At 37.1% G+C, this 22,084-nt stretch overlaps 2 protein-coding genes across 3 annotated transcripts; both read left to right on the top strand.

Moving 5' to 3' along the window:
* The first annotated feature begins 1,525 nt into the window (after positions 1-1,525).
* LOC117332552 (enoyl-CoA delta isomerase 1, mitochondrial-like) lies at positions 1,526-11,548 on the top strand. The gene is made up of 8 exons (XM_033891508.1): positions 1,526-1,647; positions 4,451-4,573; positions 4,900-5,024; positions 5,557-5,703; positions 6,278-6,373; positions 7,042-7,061; positions 9,141-9,319; positions 10,400-11,548. The coding sequence occupies exons 1-8, from the start codon at positions 1,626-1,628 to the stop codon at positions 10,573-10,575; spliced, it is 888 nt and encodes a 295-aa protein (XP_033747399.1). The 5' UTR covers positions 1,526-1,625; the 3' UTR covers positions 10,576-11,548.
* A 6,175-nt stretch (positions 11,549-17,723) lies between these two features.
* On the top strand, positions 17,724-22,024 carry LOC117332564 (7,8-dihydro-8-oxoguanine triphosphatase-like). Of its 2 annotated transcripts, none has more exons than XM_033891541.1 (4): positions 17,724-17,908; positions 18,211-18,365; positions 18,626-18,771; positions 19,452-22,024. In XM_033891541.1, the coding sequence occupies exons 2-4, from the start codon at positions 18,214-18,216 to the stop codon at positions 19,628-19,630; spliced, it is 477 nt and encodes a 158-aa protein (XP_033747432.1). In that variant the 5' UTR covers positions 17,724-17,908; positions 18,211-18,213; the 3' UTR covers positions 19,631-22,024. The 2 variants fall into 2 exon arrangements, with proteins under 2 accessions (XP_033747432.1, XP_033747423.1); XM_033891532.1 differs by having other exon boundaries at positions 18,195-18,365.
* Positions 22,025-22,084: the final 60 nt, after the last annotated feature.

The raw sequence follows: 22,084 nt of genomic DNA, 5'->3' as shown, positions 1-22,084 counted from the left end.
GACACATAATTATCGATAATTTCTATTTGAAATCATCACCAAGATCCAATTATGTGCTTTAATTTTATTAATATCAAAGTGCAGAAGTGTCATCAATATGAAATATATCACAATTTGCTGTCCAAGTGTTTGTATTTTGAGTATGAAAGTCAAGCACAACGCAGGAAAGATCGGCGGGAATCTCCAATTTTCGAAAAGTCCCTATGGGGTTTTCGAGAATACGGATAAATGACAACAATGTGCATGATAATCAAGACCACATTCCATAGGTATGATAGTTTTTGGTTAATGTGGTAACTTTTGTAGTGGCCTAGATAAAACAATGTGCTTTTTGTGTGCGTTTAAAATTGACGATGTTTTGGTCGGACGTAATGGCTGCTTAATTACAAAACTTGGACATGTCGAATAGGACCCAATGGATTTTAGAAAATACGGATAAATGACAACAATGTGCATGATCAATAAGACTATATCCCATAAGTATGATAGTTTTTGGTTAATGTGGTAACTTTTGTAGTGGCCTAAATAAAACGATGTGCTTTTTGTGTGCGTTTAAAATTGACGATGTTTTGGTCTGACGTAATGGCGGATTAACCAGAACATGTCGAATAAGTTCCAATACTACGATACACACATGCGCATAGCCCGATTTACCTGCGCTCGCGTGTGTTTGATAGGAGACAGGACGCTCTCGATAAGGGATATGCTTGAGTGGTCACGAATAAAGGGAGCCACTATGTGTACGGGGAAATAGCGATGTTACTAATCTCTCTGTATATATGTCTCTGGACATACTGATTAAAAAAGAATAGTATGGCACGTGACCTATATATTGACCTTTGGGATAGTTTCACTATTGGATAAGACTGTAAATGACACGCTATAGTCATCAGTTGATATTGACGGTTTATTATGTTCTGGACATGTAAAATCTGTTATTTATGTGTGGAATAGCCTGCTGTAAATATAACTAGAATCTAGTATAAACAAGAGTATGGCGCGGGAAGGATGTCATAATTAAATATTTTTGCCTAGGCAAAATTCGATTTTTGCCTAGGCAGAAATAATTTTGCCTAAGCATAAATCGAATATTGCCTAGGCAAAATTATTTCTGCCTAGGCAATATTCTATTTTTGCTTAGGCAAAATTCGATTTCTGCCTAGGCAAAAATATTTAATTATGACATCCTTCCCGCGCCATACAAGAGTGCCTTTTAGTGAACCATCAAATCTAGAAGTGTAGTGCAAATTGTATTTATTCATAGCAGTAGATATAAATGTGTGTACGAGAGATTATTGATATATTGTGAGCCTCGTATTGAAGGAGGTACTGAAGGATTTTTTGAAGTCCTACTAGATGTCTATTCTCTGACTGAATAGGGCCGTGTCCCACCCAAGGACTGGTCTCATTTGGTTAGGCACTAACAGTTTACTAAGACTCGAAAGTAAACAAGACAAGATGGAAAATGCTAAAAGGAAACTTTTTACTTTCCCTTCAAAAAACCTTATGTAGAGTCTTTTTAAAAACAAGGATAGTGTAGCTTTTGCTTAATCTTGTTATCTTCTGTGACTATAGTGAACTATTGGTTAAACCGGAGTTAGTTCCCTTTGCCGGCAGAAGACAACATGGCGACTTTGTGGACAAGGGGTAGGTATGAAGACGTTATACAAGTCTTAGGTTATTGGCGACATCGTCGTTAGGCCTAATGTTGTAACCGCTCTATCTGTAGATTCTACATTATATAAAAAAAATAACGGAGGTGCCATTACACATTTGCGTATTCATCAAAAATAGTACTAAGTCCGGAATTCGAAGGTAAACAAAACTTCCTGACCTGTAGCTGAGGTCAAGAAGTCCAAGGGCCACCCTATCACAGATGAGGAATATTATTACCAGGCTTAATGCTTTGTAGTTATTTTATTCGCTGAGACAAAATTCACAGAATGGCCAGGCACTCAATCCTGACTATAAAAAGGTTCAAACCGTGCTTAGCCCGAATCTGGCCACATAATTTGACAAGTTTGGAGAATGCCCCTCTGAACTAAGAGGCTGCACCCAAATTATCTTCTGTTCAATGCATCCTCTAAACTCGTGGTATAGGCCTAAAACACATTGGATTCATTTACTGCACAGGTTTTTCATACAGCTCAAAGAAATACTCATATTAAAGGACACCTCATCTTTGCATTCACCGAGTGTGGTAAAATATGGACTTCAAGATTTTTTTGTTTTTGTTTTTAACTGTTGCAATGAGTTGGTAAAAGCAACAATCCATAGCTATGCCATTGATTACCACTTATCGTTATGAGAGGGGGTTCAGAAAAAATACAGATGAGCACATTTTAATAAAAATAGATTCACTAGCGGATCTGCATGCCTTGACTACAGTAGTAGTGTAGTTGTACTGCTATGGCAAGCCGTTTGGGTTTTTACCTATTAAATACAGATATCTGTATTCAAAATAAAGATATCATTATTAATATAAAAATTAAAGATATCTTTAATTCAAATAGAGATATCTTTAATTGAATTAGAGATATCTGTATTTGAATTAGATATATCTATTTAAAATACAGATATCTCTAATTAAACACAAAATAGAGATTTCTCTAATTCAAATAGATATCTCTAATTCAATTAAAGATATGTTTATTTCAATTAGAGATATCTGCATTTCATTGTAAATAAAGATATATGTATTTAAAATAAAGATATCTTTAATTCAAATACAGATATCTCTAATTCAAATAGATATCTCTAATTCAAATACAGATATCTCTAATTTAATTAAAGATATCTCTATTTTAAATACAGATATCTCTAATTGTTGTAGAAATACAGATATCTTTATTTTAAATACATAATAATAATTCAATAATTTGAATTAAAGATATCTTTATTTGACATGAAATAGAGATATCTGTATTCAACCATCAAATAGGAAAAACCACTGCTCCCTTGATTCTCCCTTTTGCGCATGCTTTTGCGCATGACGGAAGTAAAGCAGTAGTGACGCAAAATGGCGGGAAATGCAGACCGTGTGCTGCTTTCAGTGGTACTGCGTATAGCCGCAACAGTTCGCTCTATTTCCATAGAACTGTTGCCATGTTCTGTTCTTTAGAAATCCCCTCCAAGTAGCAAGTTTATCGGTTTAGACCTACATCTCTCATGCATGCATATGGGATGCGGATAGTCCAATTTAATTACAAGAGTTACGTTAACACTGATCAGGATTAGGGAGTAATCATTATTTTCTTTGTGTTTCAATATTAATCTTCGCACTGAGCAAACATGTGTAAGAACAGATATCTTTAATTCAAATAGAGATATCTGTATTTGAAATAGAGATATCTGTATTGCAAAGTAATTGCAGATATCTCTTATTGAATTAAAGATATCTCTATTTAAAATAGAAATTATAATAATTGAATTAGAGATATCTGTATTTGAATTAGAGATATCTATTTAAAATGAAGACATCTCTATTTAACCAAAATTAAAGATATCTCTATTTAAAATAGGGATATCTTTAATTCAAATAGAGATATCTATATTTTAAATAAAGATATCTTTAATTGGACAAGAATTAAAGATATCTCTATTTAAAATAAAGATATCTCAATTACAATTAAAGATATCTGTAATTCAAATAGAGATATCTGAATTTGAAATAAATAGAGATATCTGTAATTTAAAAGAAGATATCTCTATTTTCAGTAGAAATAGAGATATCTGTATTTAAATTAGACATATCTTTATTTAAATAGAGATATCTTTATTTAGATTACAGATATCTCTAATTGAATAGAGAGATATCTTCATTTTAAATAGAGATATCTTTAATTAAATAGAGATATCTTCATTTCAATAGGTAAAAACCCAAACGGCTTGCCATAGTACTGCTACTGACCTTTGAATCACTTGTTTGAGCTATTTTTCATTACTCCTTCCTCAGTCCACATTTTCTGACATCTTGCTATAATATACATGATATATGCCTATAGATGCTACAAGGCAGTATTAAAGGTAAACTGCAGAACCCTTTGGATTACTCCTTCCTATTACAGATTTTGTGCCATTAGCTGGATGGAGCTATAAGTACCTGGGTTGTGGTTGTAGGGATAAAGACATATAGTAACTGAGGAATTGGTATAAAAATAGAGAGTGTGGTCACCTTCCAAGCTTAAATATAGGTTATCATTAATTTCTTCATAAGTCCAGCTGTAGGATCATCCGCTCAGAGAGTGGGAGGTCGCAAGTTCGAGTCCCAGCTTGAGCAGGGTATTTTTCATTACTTCTCTCTATTACACTCAGAAGGGCAGTCAAAAGGATTTCTAGTGTTAACATACAGTCATTTGATTTTATTTTCTTGCCTGGTTAGGCCTATTTCCAGGTATCAGATTATTGTCAGAGAAATATGCATGGTATAATCTTTTGATGTTTGTTGTAGGAATCCAGGTATGCAGAAGTTTTTCACGACTCTGCACAACACCCACTGTACAGAGAGGGACAGCTGTACGGCTCATGTCTACAGAGAATGATAATCTACAAGTAGATGTGGACAGCAAAACAGGTGAGCAAATATACAGACTGATGGTAGCAACTAGATGGAATGATATGCAGGTGGTTATATTTAATAATCCAATAACCCTTCTATAGCCTGATATTCCTGCTAACCCTTCCATTGTCATTTACTAGGGGGAGCTGAAACCTGATAAAATGAGCCTCCTTTATTACATAATACACTTTTGTATTTTAATTTAACAGAGTTATGGACAGACAGCTTGTTAAAATGACACTGATTATATTTATTTTCTATCAATAAGTGAAGTTGATTAACTTAAGTTTATTTTCTAAGTTTAAGTTAAGCTTTAAGAAATCACTTTGAACTCTTTTCAGGGGTTGCTACCATGAAAATGTGTCGCCCACCTGTAAACAGTCTCAATCTTGAGTACCTCACAAGTATCAGTATAGCACTGGAGAAACTAGAGAATGAAAAGTGTAGAGGACTCATTTTGACTTCGGTATGTAATCAGGGCTTTTTCTGGGGGCTTTTTGGGGCCTTTAATAGGCCCCATTCCCAAATGAATTTATTTCATGTTTAAGCCAAATTCCCCAAATTTGCAATTTTACTCATGAAAAAAACTTTCCCAATTCACCAATTTTCTTCCCAAAATGAGACAAAAAGGCCCTTTCCCGAACCAGTGAGAACAAGCCTTGGTAATACAGCTTACATGTAATCATACACATGCTTATTTTCTTTTTGTCTTTCAAATTTAATAAAAGTTTTTATGTTTACTAGAACTAAGATACATGTAATAACATTTGATTCTCAGGATGATATTTATCAACATCATTACCAGTATTTGCATGTAATTGTAAAATTTGGTGCAAGATATTTTTTGAAAATTATTACTAGTATGTGGCATGTATGTCTGTAGGAGAATTCCTTTATTATAAAAATAACACAAATATTAGCAATGTAAATACATTGTATTCAATATTTAACACTCAGAAATCATTATTATTATTTACCATTCTTACAAAATTCAATAGGGTGTACCCAAGATTTTCTGTGCTGGTTTGGACATTTTGGAAATGTACCAGCCTGATGTGGAGAGATTACAAGTGTTTTGGAGATCACTACAGGATGTTTGGTTAAGACTCTATGGATCAAAGATGGCAACCATTGCAGCCATCAATGTAAGTTTCTACTTCTAGATGGTCAGGTAGTGCAGTGCATAGTGCCCACACAGCAAATTTAAAGCTTGATTTTCTGATCAGACACTCAAATTGACTGCATGCTTGACCACATATGTTTTTCTTACGGATTTCTTTCGACACAGTGGTTTCTCTGACCTCCCACGTTACACCCCTCTCATACATGCTTCCATCTGTGTTGAAAAGGGCAATGTAATTAATAGTTGACGAAACTTGTTTCATAGTTGTTGAAAAATAAGTAGAAGCTTATATGTGTGTATATTTTGATACTACTTATTTCATTATCTCTATCCAATACAAATTGCAAACACTGAGTGAGCCTATGCATGCACTTTAGTAAAGATGATATCCATTAAAATTTATGGTATTACACTATATCAAAATTAGAATTATGTTGAAACTATGAAGGAGATATAAAACTGAGAATTGAAAAATGCTGGTGCTCTGGGCATATGCAATGGTGGACAGCACTGAACACTTTGTCAAGGCTTTACAATGTGTGTATCAAGCTGTGGTCAGACAATAATACTATGCCATTATTCTGTTTTACCTCCAGGGCCACAGTCCAGCTGGAGGCTGCCTTCTAGCTCTCTGTTGTGACTACAGAATTATGGCTCCCAACTACACCATCGGTCTGAATGAAACTCAGCTAGTAAGTGATATATTGTGTTCATCCTCTATATTGGTAATCTTGTTTTAATGTATAGGCTTGTTCCTAGTTTGCTTTCTGAATTTGAGTAAAGGACATGCAAATTTTAAGGTATAGTGTCCCACCACTTATCTGGTGTAAATTTATCCAAATATCTATCTGCTTAATGTACAAAAAATGTACTATAAATAGCAGTTGATACCTACAGTATAGTAAAGTGGAAGGATATTATTAGTAAGAATCATTTAGACTTAGTGTAAAACATCTTTTTTATGTTATTTTTCTGTAAAAGTCATAGTTTCTGCTCTATTATAGATAAAGGCTGCAAGCTCATCCCAGTAATGTTATGTATTAGATAAAATAACAAGTACATTTGTACAAGTTATGATGACTGGAAATGTGATGAATAAGTCCCAAAGTTTATAAATAAAATGTCTTAGGATCCATTCCTAGTTGTGGAGCCATACTGTTTTTGTGGAAAAGAAACCTACCGGTTTTAGTGAATGCAACTTCAGAAATAGCAAAAATCCTAACAAACTTGAACTCTTCTTAAGAGATACAACATGGAGCACTGATTTCTCCACCATACACACAGTCTACTAGTCTACCATTATTTTTTGTTGGGTATCAATTCAAGTTTTGCTTAACTCTATATTTTTCATCTTTTACAGGGCATCGTTGCACCATTTTGGTGAGTTTTTATAATAAATCTGTTAGGACATATGTGAATATCTGGTAACTACAGTAAACTTGTCAAGATTATCAGTTTGATTTAATGTGGACACTACCTGGTAAAAGTGATCGATAACAAGGAAGATAATAATTTGACAGTTGGTTGACTTATGGACATAGTAATGTCATTTTTAGGTTATCTGACCCAAATGGTCAGGATGACCTATAGTCATCATGCTTCATCTGTCAACGTCTGCCCTGTGTAAACTTTTCACATTTCAAGCTTCTTATCAAGTTCAAACAGTGAGAAAGATCCAAGATGGTGACCATGGCTGCCATCTTGAAAAAATACATTTTAAACTTCTGAGCTGAAATATAGTAGGAATATTATTGAAGGGAGGTTGGTAGAAGGGCCAACAAAGTGTTGATACTTTTTGGCCTCGTAAGAACTTTGACATGGCAGCCATGGCGTCCATTTTTTAACATGATTTAGCAATCATGGTTTTCCTGAATGAAACCTATTTCAAATTTCTTCTCTAGTTCCAGCAGTGGAATTCAGATCTAATTTACTGTAAATGATTTTGTGAAGTCCTGACCAAGTGTTGTTATTTTTTGGGTCGCCGAAATCAAAGATGGCCACGAGGGCAGCCTTGGCCAACAGCACCATGATACTTGCTTCTGAGTATTTATACTACAATAGTACAAAGGATTTTAGAATCGATGACTGTTAAGGCATTTGGGCCTCTTTTTTGTTTATTTAAGTCAATCGGTTCATCTGCAAACACTGGTTTGTCTATTTCAAAATATAGTATTTCAACCATCATTAGCATCAATCTTGATAAATAGTACATGCCTTATTTCTCGAGGCTCATTTGAAAAAAAAAAAATATCACTACGTCTTTTAATTTGATAAACGAACAACCAATAATCTGGTCCAAATGTTTAGACTGCAATAAACAAAAACTAAAGTTTTGAATGTAGCACAAAGTGAAGTACAATGTTTTGAGTATTAGGGTATTGATATTAAATGATAATACTAGTATGAACTAATATGCACTAGTATATCACTAGTATGAGCAAAAATAACCAAAAAAAATCAGTGTTTTTTATGTTCAATCTTCCTGATTGATAAACATTTTTACTTGATGGTGCATGGTTTTGTCCATTTAGCAAAAAAAGATAGATTACAGCATTTTCCAGCATGAGAGAAAAATGAAGAACAGCAAGGATATGAGTTCTAAGCAACATATGGTTGTACATTGTAATTTCCCCCAAAATCTGCCACAATATAGCTGTAGGGTCATCGTACCCGAGTCTGACCACTGCATGGCTGTAGGATCACCATACTTAGGTTTGACCAAAGCAGGCTGTAGGGTCATCGTACCCGAATCTGACCATTGCATGGCTGTAGGATCACCATACTTAGGTTTGACCAAAGCAGGCTGTAGGGTCATCGTACCTGAGTCTGACCACTGCATGGCTGTAGGGTCATCGTACCCGAGTCTGACCACTGCATGGCTGTAGGATCACCATACTTAGGTCTGACCACTGCATGGCTGTAGGATCACCATACTTAGGTCTGACCACTGCATGGCTGTAGGGTCACCATACTTAGGTCTGACCACTGCATGGCTGTAGGATCACCATACTTTGGTCTAACCACTGCATGGCTGTAGGATCACCATACTTAGGTCTGACCACTGCATGGCTGTAGGATCACCATACTTAGGTCTGACCACAGCATGGCTGTAGGATCACCATACTTAGGTCTAACCACTGCATGGCTGTAGGGTCACCATACTTAGGTCTGACCACAGCATGGCACTAGGTCATTGTATCAAAATCTGATGACAGCATGGCTGTAGGGCCACCATAACAGAGTCTGACCACTGCATGGCTCCGCTAAAGGATCACCATACTTAGGTCTGACCACAGCATGGCTGTAGGGTCATGATACCTAGGACTGACCACAGCATGGCTGTAGGGTTATGATACCTAGGACTGACCACAGCATGGCTGTAAGTCAGTTTGTCTTCCCTAGGTGTGATCCTGAGAAAAGTTATTAAAATTTCTGATTTGTTTTGTATATTTATTTCAGGTTCAAGGACACAATTTGTGGAGTTGTTGGTGAACGGGAGGCAGAACATGCCCTTACACTGGGAATCATGTACAGTACAGAGGAGGCACTCGACATCAAAGCTATTGATAAGGTTGTACCACAGGAAGAGGTCTATACTGCAGCACAGGAGAAGATGAAGCAGTATCTAAAAATTCCAGGTCAGAGTTTGAGATAGCAATATTTATTTCCGTGCTATCTTAATTTGATGAGAAGGTCACATACTGCTACCCATGTTCATTTTTTCATGAACTGATATTATCATTTTGGGGACTTTTGTCTTTAGAATCTTTTGATCAAATTATAAGCAAACCTAGGACAAGGTTCCAAGGTTGAGGTCATATTTACAGTTTTTTTTTAGAAAATTGACAAACATTGACACTGATTTACATGGAAGTGGAGGATATCAATGTCTTACAGATATTTTTAGTTTATATTTACATCACTTGCCAATCATACTAGCAGAAACCAGGTAGGGTATAATTTCTAGTCAAGAACATAGCATGGCTTATCCCCAGCATCGTTGATATTCCTTAACTTAAAATTTTCCATAGGAAAGCATGCTAACATCTTGGGAAAGTTCCTTAGTTAAATAAGTTAATTACTGGTAAAGTTACTGCCTATATGACTCTGTCCACTGCTAGGCTTTGTCCCACTGACTAAAGTTGTCCACTGCTAGGCTTTGTCCCACTGACTAAAGTTGTCCACTGCTAGGCTTTGTCCCACTGACTAAAGTTGTCCACTGCTAGGCTTTGTCCCACTGGCTAAAGTTGTCCACTGCTAGGCTTTGTCCCACTGGCTAAAGTTGTCCACTGCTAGGCTTTGTCCCACTGGATAAAGTTGTCCACTGCTAGGCTTTGTCCCACTGGCTAAAGTTGTCCACTGCTAGGCTTTGTCCCACTGGCTAAAGTTGTCCACTGCTAGGCTTTGTCCCACTGACTAAAGTTGTCCACTGCTAGGCTTTGTCCCACTGGCTAAAGTTGTCCACTGCTAGGCTTTGTCCCACTGGCTAAAGTTGTCCACTGCTAGGCTTTGTCCCACTGACTAAAGTCAGTACCTTGTGCGTGTTTTCCTTAGCTAAGATTTCTCCCCTTATACAAAAATGTTTGCCTATGGAAAATTTTAAGCTCGGGAATGTTGATGAAACCAGGTCCTAGTTGAATGATATGTACAGCATGTTTCTGACTTGAAGATTGAAACTGTAGTTCTATGTTTAATTAACTTACAATACTATATTTCAGAGGTTGCCCGCCAGCTCAGCAAAGACATGATGCGGAGGGAGAATGTAGAGAAGCTAAGACTGCGACGTGAGGATGATGTTGCTAATTTCAAGAACTTTGCTGTCAGAGATTCAGTACAAAAATCTCTGGGAATGTACCTGGAAATGCTTAAAAAGAAAAGCCAGCAGAAAAAGTAGACATGTGATAGACTCTATATAATAATAATAAACATTCATATCCGGGTTGTTATTCCTCTGACCAATGGATCAATTGAACTTAGAGACAGTACGCTGTTGATAAAATCACATCTGTTGATTAAGTGGTATCTTCATTGGTCACACATGATGACATGTCTATTTTGCAATCTGAAAAACAGATGAAAATATTATATGACATTACTGGTGGGAGTGAGTGATAAAATGTTTGTTGATTGACATGTAGTAGGGTTTAGCATTACAAGATACTTTGTTTGTCCAAGTTTCCTCTGGGGGGCAACCAGCATTCTTGCTGTCAAGATGTGTAACATCCAAGGTTAGGGCTACAGTAATTTGGCATTATATCGGAATTTGGTATTAAAGATGTGAAGAAATTTCATCTACCAAGACGCGAATGACATGATTATTATATCAGGGATTGACTGTTTTGTAGAAACAATAAATCATGCACGAACACCAAATACACATCAATAATTTACATGTATATTGTAAACCCTATTAAGATTGTAATTACATGTACTACCTATTATGCAAGATTATGACTGTAAATTTTTATTTTACAATCGGGGAAATTGCACTTTAGTACAAGATGTAAGTTTACATTTGACATGAATGATTGCTTCATATCAGGTTACTAAATGGAGTACTTGTTTACAAATCCAGCACCTATCTGTCTGGTCCACTGATGATGGTAAAAACCAAGGTTGATATGACTTATGTTTCGTTGTGAGGCATTATAAAAAGATTTTGCTTGTCACAATGTGCCATGGAAAGGAAAACATACCCTTAATATTTTTGGATTGCATTGCTTAATTTGTTAAGGTGTCACTAATCAGTTTTGTATAATGTGAGCAACTTCTGTTTCAATTTGATGTGATGTAAATTATGTATATATGAATGAGTTATTGATGAATAAAATCATATTTTGTACACATAAATATATGAATTAAGATAAGATTGTGTTATGCTTTTCAAAAATAATGGAAGTATTATGGTGTGGTATTGTCCATATACAATTGTTCAACTTATCTCTTCGGCAGTTTGTAGGCTTTATAATCTGGATATCATCTTCTTGAACGGCATTTCAATTTGGCAAGATTTGAAATAGATTGTGCTCTTTGTTTATTTTTCATTATTTCAATACCTATTTTTTTCAGCATGTTTGATCAGATCAAAAACGTTGAAAAAAGGGAAAAACTAAACTTGAATCTAATTAAAATTAGACTTGTAATTTCCACTCCTCTACGATACTCTAAGATACACTGCAATACTGTATTGCAGTGTGTCGTAGAGTATTGTAGAGGAGCTGGAGTTACAAGTCTAATTTTAATTAGATTGACTAAACTTGTTCCTGAACCTCATCTGACATACCCGGATTAGATTGACTAAACTTGTTCCTGAACCTCATCTGACATACCCGGATTAGATTGACTAAACTTGTTCCTGAACCTCGTCTGACATACCCGGAGAGACTGAGATGCCTTGTTTTACCTACAATAGCATACAAAAGACTAAGAGGAGATACATCAGAACTGTATGAATTAATTAATGGAATATAATAAATAGAATATTACCCGTCATTGAGGGTGAAGAAATCGGGGACGTATGTAGAGAAAATGGTGTCAATCGAGAATATCGTCCCAAGGGTTAAATATTTTTCTGTCACGTTGAAATGACAAGGTACAAGGTGGTTACTGTTCTTCCATGATGTTATTTTATCTACGCGGGGTCCAGGTGTTCTCTCACACACGCGTATATAATATATACATTTGGCAAAGCAATGCATTGTTGACTTGACATGATTGTATTGTTGCCATGACATGATTGTATTGTTGCCATGACATGATTGCATTGTTGACTTGACATGATTGTATTGTTGCCATGACATGATTGTATTGCTGACGTGACGTGATTGTATTAATTGTTGCCATGACATCATTGTATTGTTGACGTGACGTAATTCTATTGTTGACATGCAGTGATCGTATTGTTGCCAGCAATCTGACACACCCTAGGGCTTGACTGAGAAAAATCGCACCCCTTAGGGGATGACAGAGAAATCACATCCTAGGGGTTGACAGAAAAATCACACCCTAGGGGTTGACAGAGAAATGGTACCTTAGGGGATGACAGAAATCACATCCTAGGGGTTAACAGAAAAATCGCACCCTAGGGGTTGACAGAGAAATGGTACCTTAGGGGATGACAGAAATCACATCCTAGGGATGACAGAGAAATTGGACCCTAGGGGATGGCAGAGAAATCACTCCCTATGAGTTGACAGAAAAATCACATCCAATGGGATGACTGGGGAGAAATCGCACCCTAGGAGAAGGCAGAGACATCACACGCTAGGGGGTACAAGAGAAATCACACCCTAGGGGATGAAAGAGAAAATACACCTTAGGGGTGCCAGAGAAATCACACCCTAGGGGTTGACAGAAAAATCGCACCCTAGGGGTTGACAGAGAAATGGTACCTTAGGGGATGACAGAAACCACACCTTAGGGGTTAACAGAGAAATCGCACCCTAGGGGTTGACAGAGAAATCACATCCTAGGGGGTGCCAAAGAAATCCTGAACAGATCAAACATGAGACAAATCTGTGAATGATGTCATCGGTTGCTTGAAGGAAGGATGTTGCTGACCTTGCACAACTAAATCAGCTGAACGCAAATGTGTTCTGAGGGTTGTAGCCATTTCTTAAGCAATTAACAAATGGAATAGGTTATTCCTATATATACAAGAATAAAGAGTAATGTCTTAAGACTTGAAAACAAAAATTCCTAGTGCTACAGGTGAAAAAAGGCAGGAATTGCCCAGTTCACCATAAATTTCATGGTTACTGTCTTTCGTGTACCCACAGGGGCATGTTTAGTTTTATATTAAAAAAATAGTCAGAAATACCTATACATATATATATTAATAAATCACAACCTAGGGGATGACACCCTATCTCAAAGCATGTGAAAGCGCTTGTGATTTTCTGGTTTGTGTTTTTTATTATTATTACTATGTATATCCATCACAAGGACATTATTTACTTTTAATTATATATTAATATATAGGTATTTCTAACTATTTTTTTAATATAAAACTAGACATGCCCCTGTTGTGTACCCGTGTGTGTTCTTACCTCAAACCTATACAATAATATCATTTTTTAGGTAGCGAAAACTTCAAACAAGAACTTGATTTCAAATTCAACATCATTTGAAATTCAAATGAGCTAATGAAGGGATGAAGTCGCTAGTGATAACATATAGTAAAATATTTAGTTGTGCAAGTCCTTGCACAGTGATCCGACAACAAGAATCACCAATGATATACAATTATGAAAAGGAACAACTGTTTTTGCTACGAGTCTGAAATGCTGATGTGTGGAGAAACTTAGCAGAAAATGTGTTGCGTATCCATAATCTGAACTGTTCGAAAAATGATGTAGATAAACCCTAGGGTGTGATATCTCTGTCACCCCCTAGAGTGTGGTATCTTTGTCATCCCCTAGGTTGTGATATCTCTGTCACCCCATAGAGTGTGGTATCTTTGTCACCCCCTAGGGTGTGATATCTCTGTCATCCCCTAGGGTGTGATATCTCTGTCATCCCACAGGGTGTGATATCTCTGTCATCCCCTAGGGTGTGATATCTTTGTCAACCCCTAGGGTGTGATATCTCTGTCATCCCCTAGGGTGTGATATTTCTGTCACTCCCTAGGGTGTGATATCTCTGTCATCCCCTATGGTGTGATATCTCTGTCATCCCTCAGGTTGTGATATCTCTGTCACCCCCTAGGGTGTGATATCTCTGTCATCCCCTATGGTGTGATATCTCTGTCATCCCTCAGGTTGTGATATCTCTGTCACCCCCTAGAGTGTGGTATCTTTGTCACCCCCTAGGGTGTGATATCTCTGTCACCCCCTAGAGTGATATATCTCTGTCACCACCTAGGATGTGATATCTCTGTCATCCCCTAGGGTGTGATATCTATGTCATCCCCTAGGGTGTGATATCTATGTCATCCCCTAGGGTGTGATATCTCTGTCATCCCTCAGGTTGTGATATCTCTGTCATCCCCCCAGGTTGTGATGTCTCTGTCACCCCCTAGAGTGTGGTATCTCTGTCATCCCCTAGAGTGTAGTATCTTTGTCATCCCCTAGGGTGTGATATCTCTGTCACCCCCTAGAGTGTGGTATCTCTGTCCCCCTAGGGTATGATATCTCTGTCACCCCCTAGAGTGTGGTATCTCTGTCCCCCTAGGGTGTGATATCTCTGTCATCCCCTAGGGTGTGATATCTCTGTCAACCCCTAGGGTGTGATATCTCTGTCATCCCCTAGGGTGTGATATTTCTGTCACTCCCTAGGGTGTGATATCTCTGTCATCCCCTATGGTGTGATATCTCTGTCATCCCTCAGGTTGTGATATCTCTGTCACCCCCTAGGGTGTGATATCTCTGTCAACCAATAGGGTGTGATATATCTGTCATCCCCTAGGATGTGATATCTCTGTCACCCCCTAGGGTGTGATATATCTGTCATTCCCTATGTTGTGATATCTCTGTCATCCCCTAGGGTGTGATATCTCTGTCATCCCCTAGGGTGTGATATCTCTGTCACCCCCTAGGTTGTGATATCTCTGTCATCCCACAGGGTGTGATATGTATGTCATCCCCCCAGGTTGTGATATCTCTGTCAACCCCTTGGGTGTGATATCTCTGTCATCCCCGCAGGTTGTGATATCTCTGTCACCCCCTAGAGTGTGGTATCTTTGTCACCCCCTAGGGTGTGATATCTCTGTCAACCCCTAGGGTGTGATATCTCTGTCATCCCTCAGGGTGTGATATCTCTGCCATCCCCTAGAGTGTGGTATCTTTGTCACCCCCTAGAGTGTGGTATCTCTGTCACCCCCTAGGGTGTGATATCTCTGTCAACCCCTAGGGTGTGATATATCTGTCATCCCTCAGGTTGTGATATCTCTGTCATCCCCTAGAGTGTGGTATCTTTGTCACCCCCTAGAGTGTGATATCTCTGTCACCCCCTGGGGTGTGATATCTTGTCATCCCCCAGGGTGTGATATCTGTCATCCCCTATGTTGTGATATCTCTGTCATCCTCTAGGGTGTGATATCTTGTCATCCCCTATGGTATGTTTTCTGTCACCCCCAGGTTGTGATATCTCTGTCATTCCCTAGGGTGTGATATCTCTGTCATCCCCCAGGGTTGTGTTATATCTGTCACCCCTAGGGTGTGATATCTCTGTCATCCCCTAGGGTGTGTTATATCTGTCACCCCCAGGGTTGTGTTATATCTGTCACCCCTAGGGTGTGATATCTCTGTCATTCCCTAGGGTGTGATTTCTCTGTCATCCCCCAGGGTTGTGTTATATCTGTCACCCCTAGGGTGTGTTTACTGTCACCCCAAGGTTGTGATATCACTGTCATCCCCAGGTTGTGATATCACTGTCACCCCAAGGTTGTGATATCACTGTCAACCCCTAGGGTGTACATTAGGGCTCTCGCTCTTACAATGGTTCAATTTAATCATATAACATTTATTTACAAGAAAAAAGGTTAAAACCATCTAATTTACCTAAAATCTTGACTTCATATGTTTAAGATGACTCTCATTTTATATAGATCTAGCTCTTACAATGGTTCAAAGTAGTCGTTAACTTGTATTTCGTGATAAAGGTAAACAATCGAATTAACTTACCTACATATAAGACAGTCACATTACAACGAGAAAACCTTGACTTATTTATTTATTCGTTGTCACTTGTGTCATCATAGGTGTTCCATTATTCATGATATGGGCGTATTGCATGTTATAGAAACAAAAGAGAATAGCGACGCTCAAATAGGACAGACAGTCGGCATTGCATGCATTAATTTTTTATTGAATATCATGTTCAAGAATGACTGATATATGTCCGGGGTGTTGCATGCCATCATAAATTAGAAAAGGTAAACTGCAGTCTATGAAAACACAAGCCTTTATTAACATCCTATTACTTATATCAATCGCATTGGTATCATTTAAATACATGTAGATAAATTACATATATCTACATCCCTATGATTAATTACATGTGGTATATATCACAGGCGCTTGCATAGAAAATGTGATTTTCATTTTTTTTATATGACAGTGGCATGTGTACTCTGTAAAGGACAAGCTTTACTTTTACACAGTACACATACCACTGATATCATTTTTTTCAAAATTATCATTTTCTATGCAAGCGCATGTGGTAAATACGGTCATTAAATAATTTTTTTTTTAAAAGTAAGGAAAGCACAATATCTAATCATGTTGAAGGTCAGGGGCGTAGCTTCCTATACGCGGGTAAGCAAGTGCGTACACATAATTAAAAAAAAACAACAAAAAAACCTGATGGTTTGATTGTCATTGTTTTTGTTTTTTTGTTTTTTGTTTTTTTAGAATACCGAGTATTGAGAAAGTAAACACGTATGCATAATTTGAAAATGAAGAAAGCGGCAGGCACTAGCCAAGCGATAGAAAGCTTTTTAAAGCTAGTCAAAGAGATTTTCTTTGTGTTTCTGACACGGCGGTATTTCGCCGTATTTGATCCTGTTATTATATCTACGCTAAAATATTCTGCTTCTTCTTCTTAAGATATTGTCAGATTTTCTGCAATTTGGTTTCTAGGTACATCATGAGACACCGCTCACTCTCGTAACCTCACTTTCATATTTTATCAAAATGGTCGTCATTTATTATAGGCTCCGATTTGTCGAAATTTAAATATTATTCGATTTTGTTGAAAATTGGTGTTTAGTGGTTTTGAAGGATGGCGAAAACAGCGGTACGACTGCTGGGTCATTTGGGGGACTTCTGTAAATGTTCCTCATTACAATTATTTATTGTTCTTTATTTTATTATATCAGAAAATTGGCACTAGAACACGTTAAAGTGCTCGAAAGGCCTATCAAAAGAATCGGTTGGTACCTTCGGCACCACATCTGTGTACACATCGAAACAGGTCTAGCTACGCCACTGAAGGTGACATTAAAAATCATCATTATATATTTCACCAAAAAAGGGCGTTATTTCTCTTTCAATTAAGGGGGGACTACTCCTGTCATTTCTAATACTCTTTTGTCAGTGAAACCACAAATGTTGGTACAACGTGGTCTTTGTTATTATAAGGTGTAGTATATCATTTGGTAAAGTTTAAGGAAAGATTTTTACTGTAACACCGTGTTTACGTTGTATAGTATAGCTTAGTTATCATGACAAGTTTTGTTGTAAGCACCGAGAATTCCACTGAACTGTAAAAGTACCAAGAACGCCGAGGTAAGTGTTTCAGAAGCTTTGTTAGCTTAAAAACGTTTTAGCGGAACTTGGATTATTGATCAATATTTTTCATAACCGGCCTTTTTTCGCCTGATGTTAGATAGTCGAGTAATTGTTTACGAATACGCAAGCATGTGTATTCAATTTCCAATCCGAAACAAATGCAAAACCTGACGGCTGTTCTTGTTTCAGTTTTTAACAAAGTAAGCTAACTATATTGATATTGGCGATGTCGCCCCGGTGTATTGCAGGATCCTATTCTCAATATCTTAAATATAATTTGCAGATTTCTTTCGCATTAGAAAATGACATCAAACAAGTTACTGACGTTAGTGCTGCTCAGACAGGCACCAAACATTCTGCTCGGAATGAAGAAAAGAGGCTTCGGTGCTGGACGATGGAATGGATTTGGCGGGAAAGTGGAGCCTGGTGAAACTATAAAAGCTGCCGCAAGAAGGTAAAATTTTCAGTGACTTAAAATCATATTTGAAAGACTCATTATGTGTAAAAGCTATATATATACAAATGTAGCGGATCGCACTATATTAAAGTACTGGCAGGAACATGATCCCGTGCTCTTGTTTTAACAAGAAAAATCAACAATGTCTTCCCGATTTTATTTTCGCAATCCACACAGACGCAAGCTCTTTTAAATTGATATGGATAACGACAGGGAACTGATGGAGCCAACGTGATACGATTTTCTCGACATTTTAGGGAACTATTGGAAGAGTCCTGTGTGGTCTGTGATGATCTGAAGGAAGTAGGACATCTGAAGTTTGAATTTATAGGTGAACCACAGATACTAGAAGTACACGTGTTCACTTCCAGTAATTTTGAAGGAGAGCCAAAAGAAACGGAAGGTATGAGCTAGAAATGGGAAAAGTTCGAACTTTTATTTCATTTTATTTATTTATTTTTACATACTCATTTTAAAATATATAATAAAGAGACTTCCATCATGTTTGACTCACCTTGCTGAATTATTCGCCATCGTATTGGTATTCGGGGTTTATTCTATAAGTCATTGTTTAAGTGATAGCAAGTGGTACATTAACCTGATATCATGTACAAATATCATACGTTTATCAGATTATGTGTTAAGGAGGGTAAACATTTTATATGTCATTGACGCCGTATTAGGCTTACTGTTCTTCAATACGGTCAAGAAGAATGGTTAAGGTCAGTTTTAAGTAGAGGAATAGCATGCAAATGATGCATCCAAGATACATTACTCCAGGAGTTAGATCACACTCTCTCTTTAGCATCTTCGCTAGCCAAGGCTTCTGATTACGTTACACCCCACGAACGTAATCAGAAGCCGTGGCTAGTGAAGATGTCTCTAGTGACTTTCAACTTGTTTTCTCTAACATGGAGAACCTGACTATGTCTATATACATGTATATTCTCGTGTAGAGATGAGGTTTTGAGATGATCTGTGTGATAATTGATCATTCTGTTTTATTGTCTTTTATTGAAATATTAGTGAACTTCTTTCATTCTATGAATTGTTTGTTGACTGAAGAAACGTTTTTTTTTATAGAGATGCGTCCACAGTGGTTTGAAGAAAAGTCGATCCCCTTTGACCAGATGTGGCCTGATGATTTACATTGGTTCCCGTTACTGTTAAATGGTAAAACGTTCTCCGGATATTTCTTGTTTGAAGGACATAATAAAATCGTCAGATACGATTTAGGAGAAGTTGAAAGTTTAAAATTATAGATTGAATTAGTGAAATTGTACATTGTATATATTTTCTATGCCTTGAATCACTTTCCGGTGTAAAGAATTAACAAACTCGTAATTTTAACTAAAACAACCAGGGCAAAAGATGAACAAAATATATTTGCATGGATTACCTTAAAATGTACAAGGAGATTAAGACCATGCGATCCGGAAGAGCAAGTGTCTTTTCCTTCATCAATGACACAGCCATGCAGATGTAGTTCAAATCCGAATCAAATCATCAAAATGAGAAATATGGAAGTAGAATGTGGAGATGAGAGTGTCGACCAAAACATTCGTCCACTGATCTTCATCAACGTGCATCTCCTTCAATAGGCGACATATGTCATGGAAATCACTATGGAACAAGTCCTTTAATTGATATCAAATTAAATGGTACATGTATATACCGCAAATAGGGGAAACCAGGGATGTTACTTTGAAGAAATGGAACATTAACAATTGGTAATTTAAAATATCGCGCTATCTTACAGCTGAAATATACGTCATTCGTACCAGCTGTTTACGATGTAAGTAAAGATTGCGGTAGGCGTTTGATGTTGAAGAATCTCTTGTGTCATTGAATTCAAGTTCTTTAAGGTATATCCGATTGACATGGTTAAGTATTCTTTTGTTGTTTGAAGACAACACTATTATAATTACAATCTATAGGCGAAATTGAATGTCTGACTCTGTTTCCTGTTCTGATAAGCTGTCCAATATAATCAAACTCGTATAAGAAAACCGAAGCAAATTGGCCACGACAGGGAACACAGATTGTTCCCGTGGGCTTGTCTGGTCATGAAACTCAACAAAGATGTTTTCTACAAGTAATTCAGTCGTGCTCACGATCGCATTCTCGGTAGAAATACATTTTTTGCTCGTCTTGTGGTGACTCGGGTAGATGATTGAAACGGACTGCAGAGTTGAACAAGATCGTACCGTAATTGAAGATTCCAATTGTTCACTAACAAGACAGTCTGTGATTGTTGCCAGTTTTAGGGACTAGAGTCGACCCTAATCCAGTTGATAGTTTTAGTCCTAGATAAAAAGTGTGGGATTTTGAACAACAGGATTGTCGAGACTTGTATTCGTGTTTCAGGTATATATTGCATGCCTAATTTCCATGGAGACAATCGTTCGACGTGGTAATTTGAGATGTCATGTGATTTAGATTCATTGCAAGCATCGTGATGAAACACTGACTTATGTTATTTGTATTATATATATTGAAATATATAGTGATACTATTCAGCTCCTTTCATGTCCTCGCATACCAAGGGTTACGATCCGCTTACTCTTGTAGAAGTAGGCCGATCGTAACCCTTGACTGTCTAATAAGATGTTCATCCCTATAGTTGAATATTTTGCCTATATGCGATTGGTTTGTTCTATTCTGCAAAGATCATCCTGACCCTCTAGAATGAATATTAATGCTATTAAAAGACGAGACACTTTTATATTTGGTAGTTCTGTTTTGTCTGGGACCACTCTCTGTTTCGTTATTTTGTGCATGTTATGTATATATTGAATTTTTTTGACAACGGCTATGGTGAAATTGTTTTCGTTTCCTCTTCTCCTCTTTATTATTTTTTTGTTACTTCATGAATTCATGTTGAACATAATTTAGATTGTTGTCCCCATTCCACAACAATCTTATTAGACAGTTTTCACATATACTTACAATTGTGCTGGAAGCTCGAGTGTATGTTCTATTTTAAGATATTAATACAGGTATTATATATAAGTAATACAAGTCTCGTCAGGTGTAAAACCCGTGTTAAATCTGTTCTGCCAATTATAATTAATATGAAAACGAATCTGTCGTCGAAATAGACAAACATTAACAGTATCGTGTACACGCCTTCATTCCCGGCCATTCAAAGTGAAATTAATCATATTACTAGTAATTCTATTATGCTTAATCTTCAAACAACAATGGGCTTAATCGAGTTCAAAGGTTCACATGAGTTCGTGGACGTTATTCTAACCCGCTTCCCAGCAGTGATATTTATCAACCAGGTACACGATACATATTTTTCTATAAAGAAATATTGATTGATATTTAAAAACCAGGTATATGTGTACAACTGATGGGTGCCGCCATTCTATCCCAGAGTGTAGCGGTCCCCTGAAGTAAATAGGCTTCAGAAAGGTCGCCGTTGTACCACATATTCTACCTCGTTTCAAATCGGTTCTGTTGCGGGGTTGGGAGGCGGAAGCTGTAAAATAAATCCACGGCAGGTAACACTTGATTAGTTGGTACACGTGACTGTAATCGAGTGTTTGCATATGCTTGGCTGATGACACATTGGATTGACTAGCAGTGTCTTTGTTGTATTGTACAATTGTCACGATTTGGAAAATACGAATAAAAATTATGTAACATTATGTATCGTACTAGTCTATATCATCTTGATTGGAACTTAGAATAAGCTGTCCAAGTAATCA

The sequence above is a fragment of the Pecten maximus genome, chromosome 1 (assembly GCF_902652985.1).
Source record: "Pecten maximus chromosome 1, xPecMax1.1, whole genome shotgun sequence".
Classification (NCBI taxonomy): Eukaryota; Metazoa; Mollusca; class Bivalvia; order Pectinida; family Pectinidae; genus Pecten; species Pecten maximus.
This window is presented reverse-complemented; position numbering and strand designations above follow the sequence as displayed.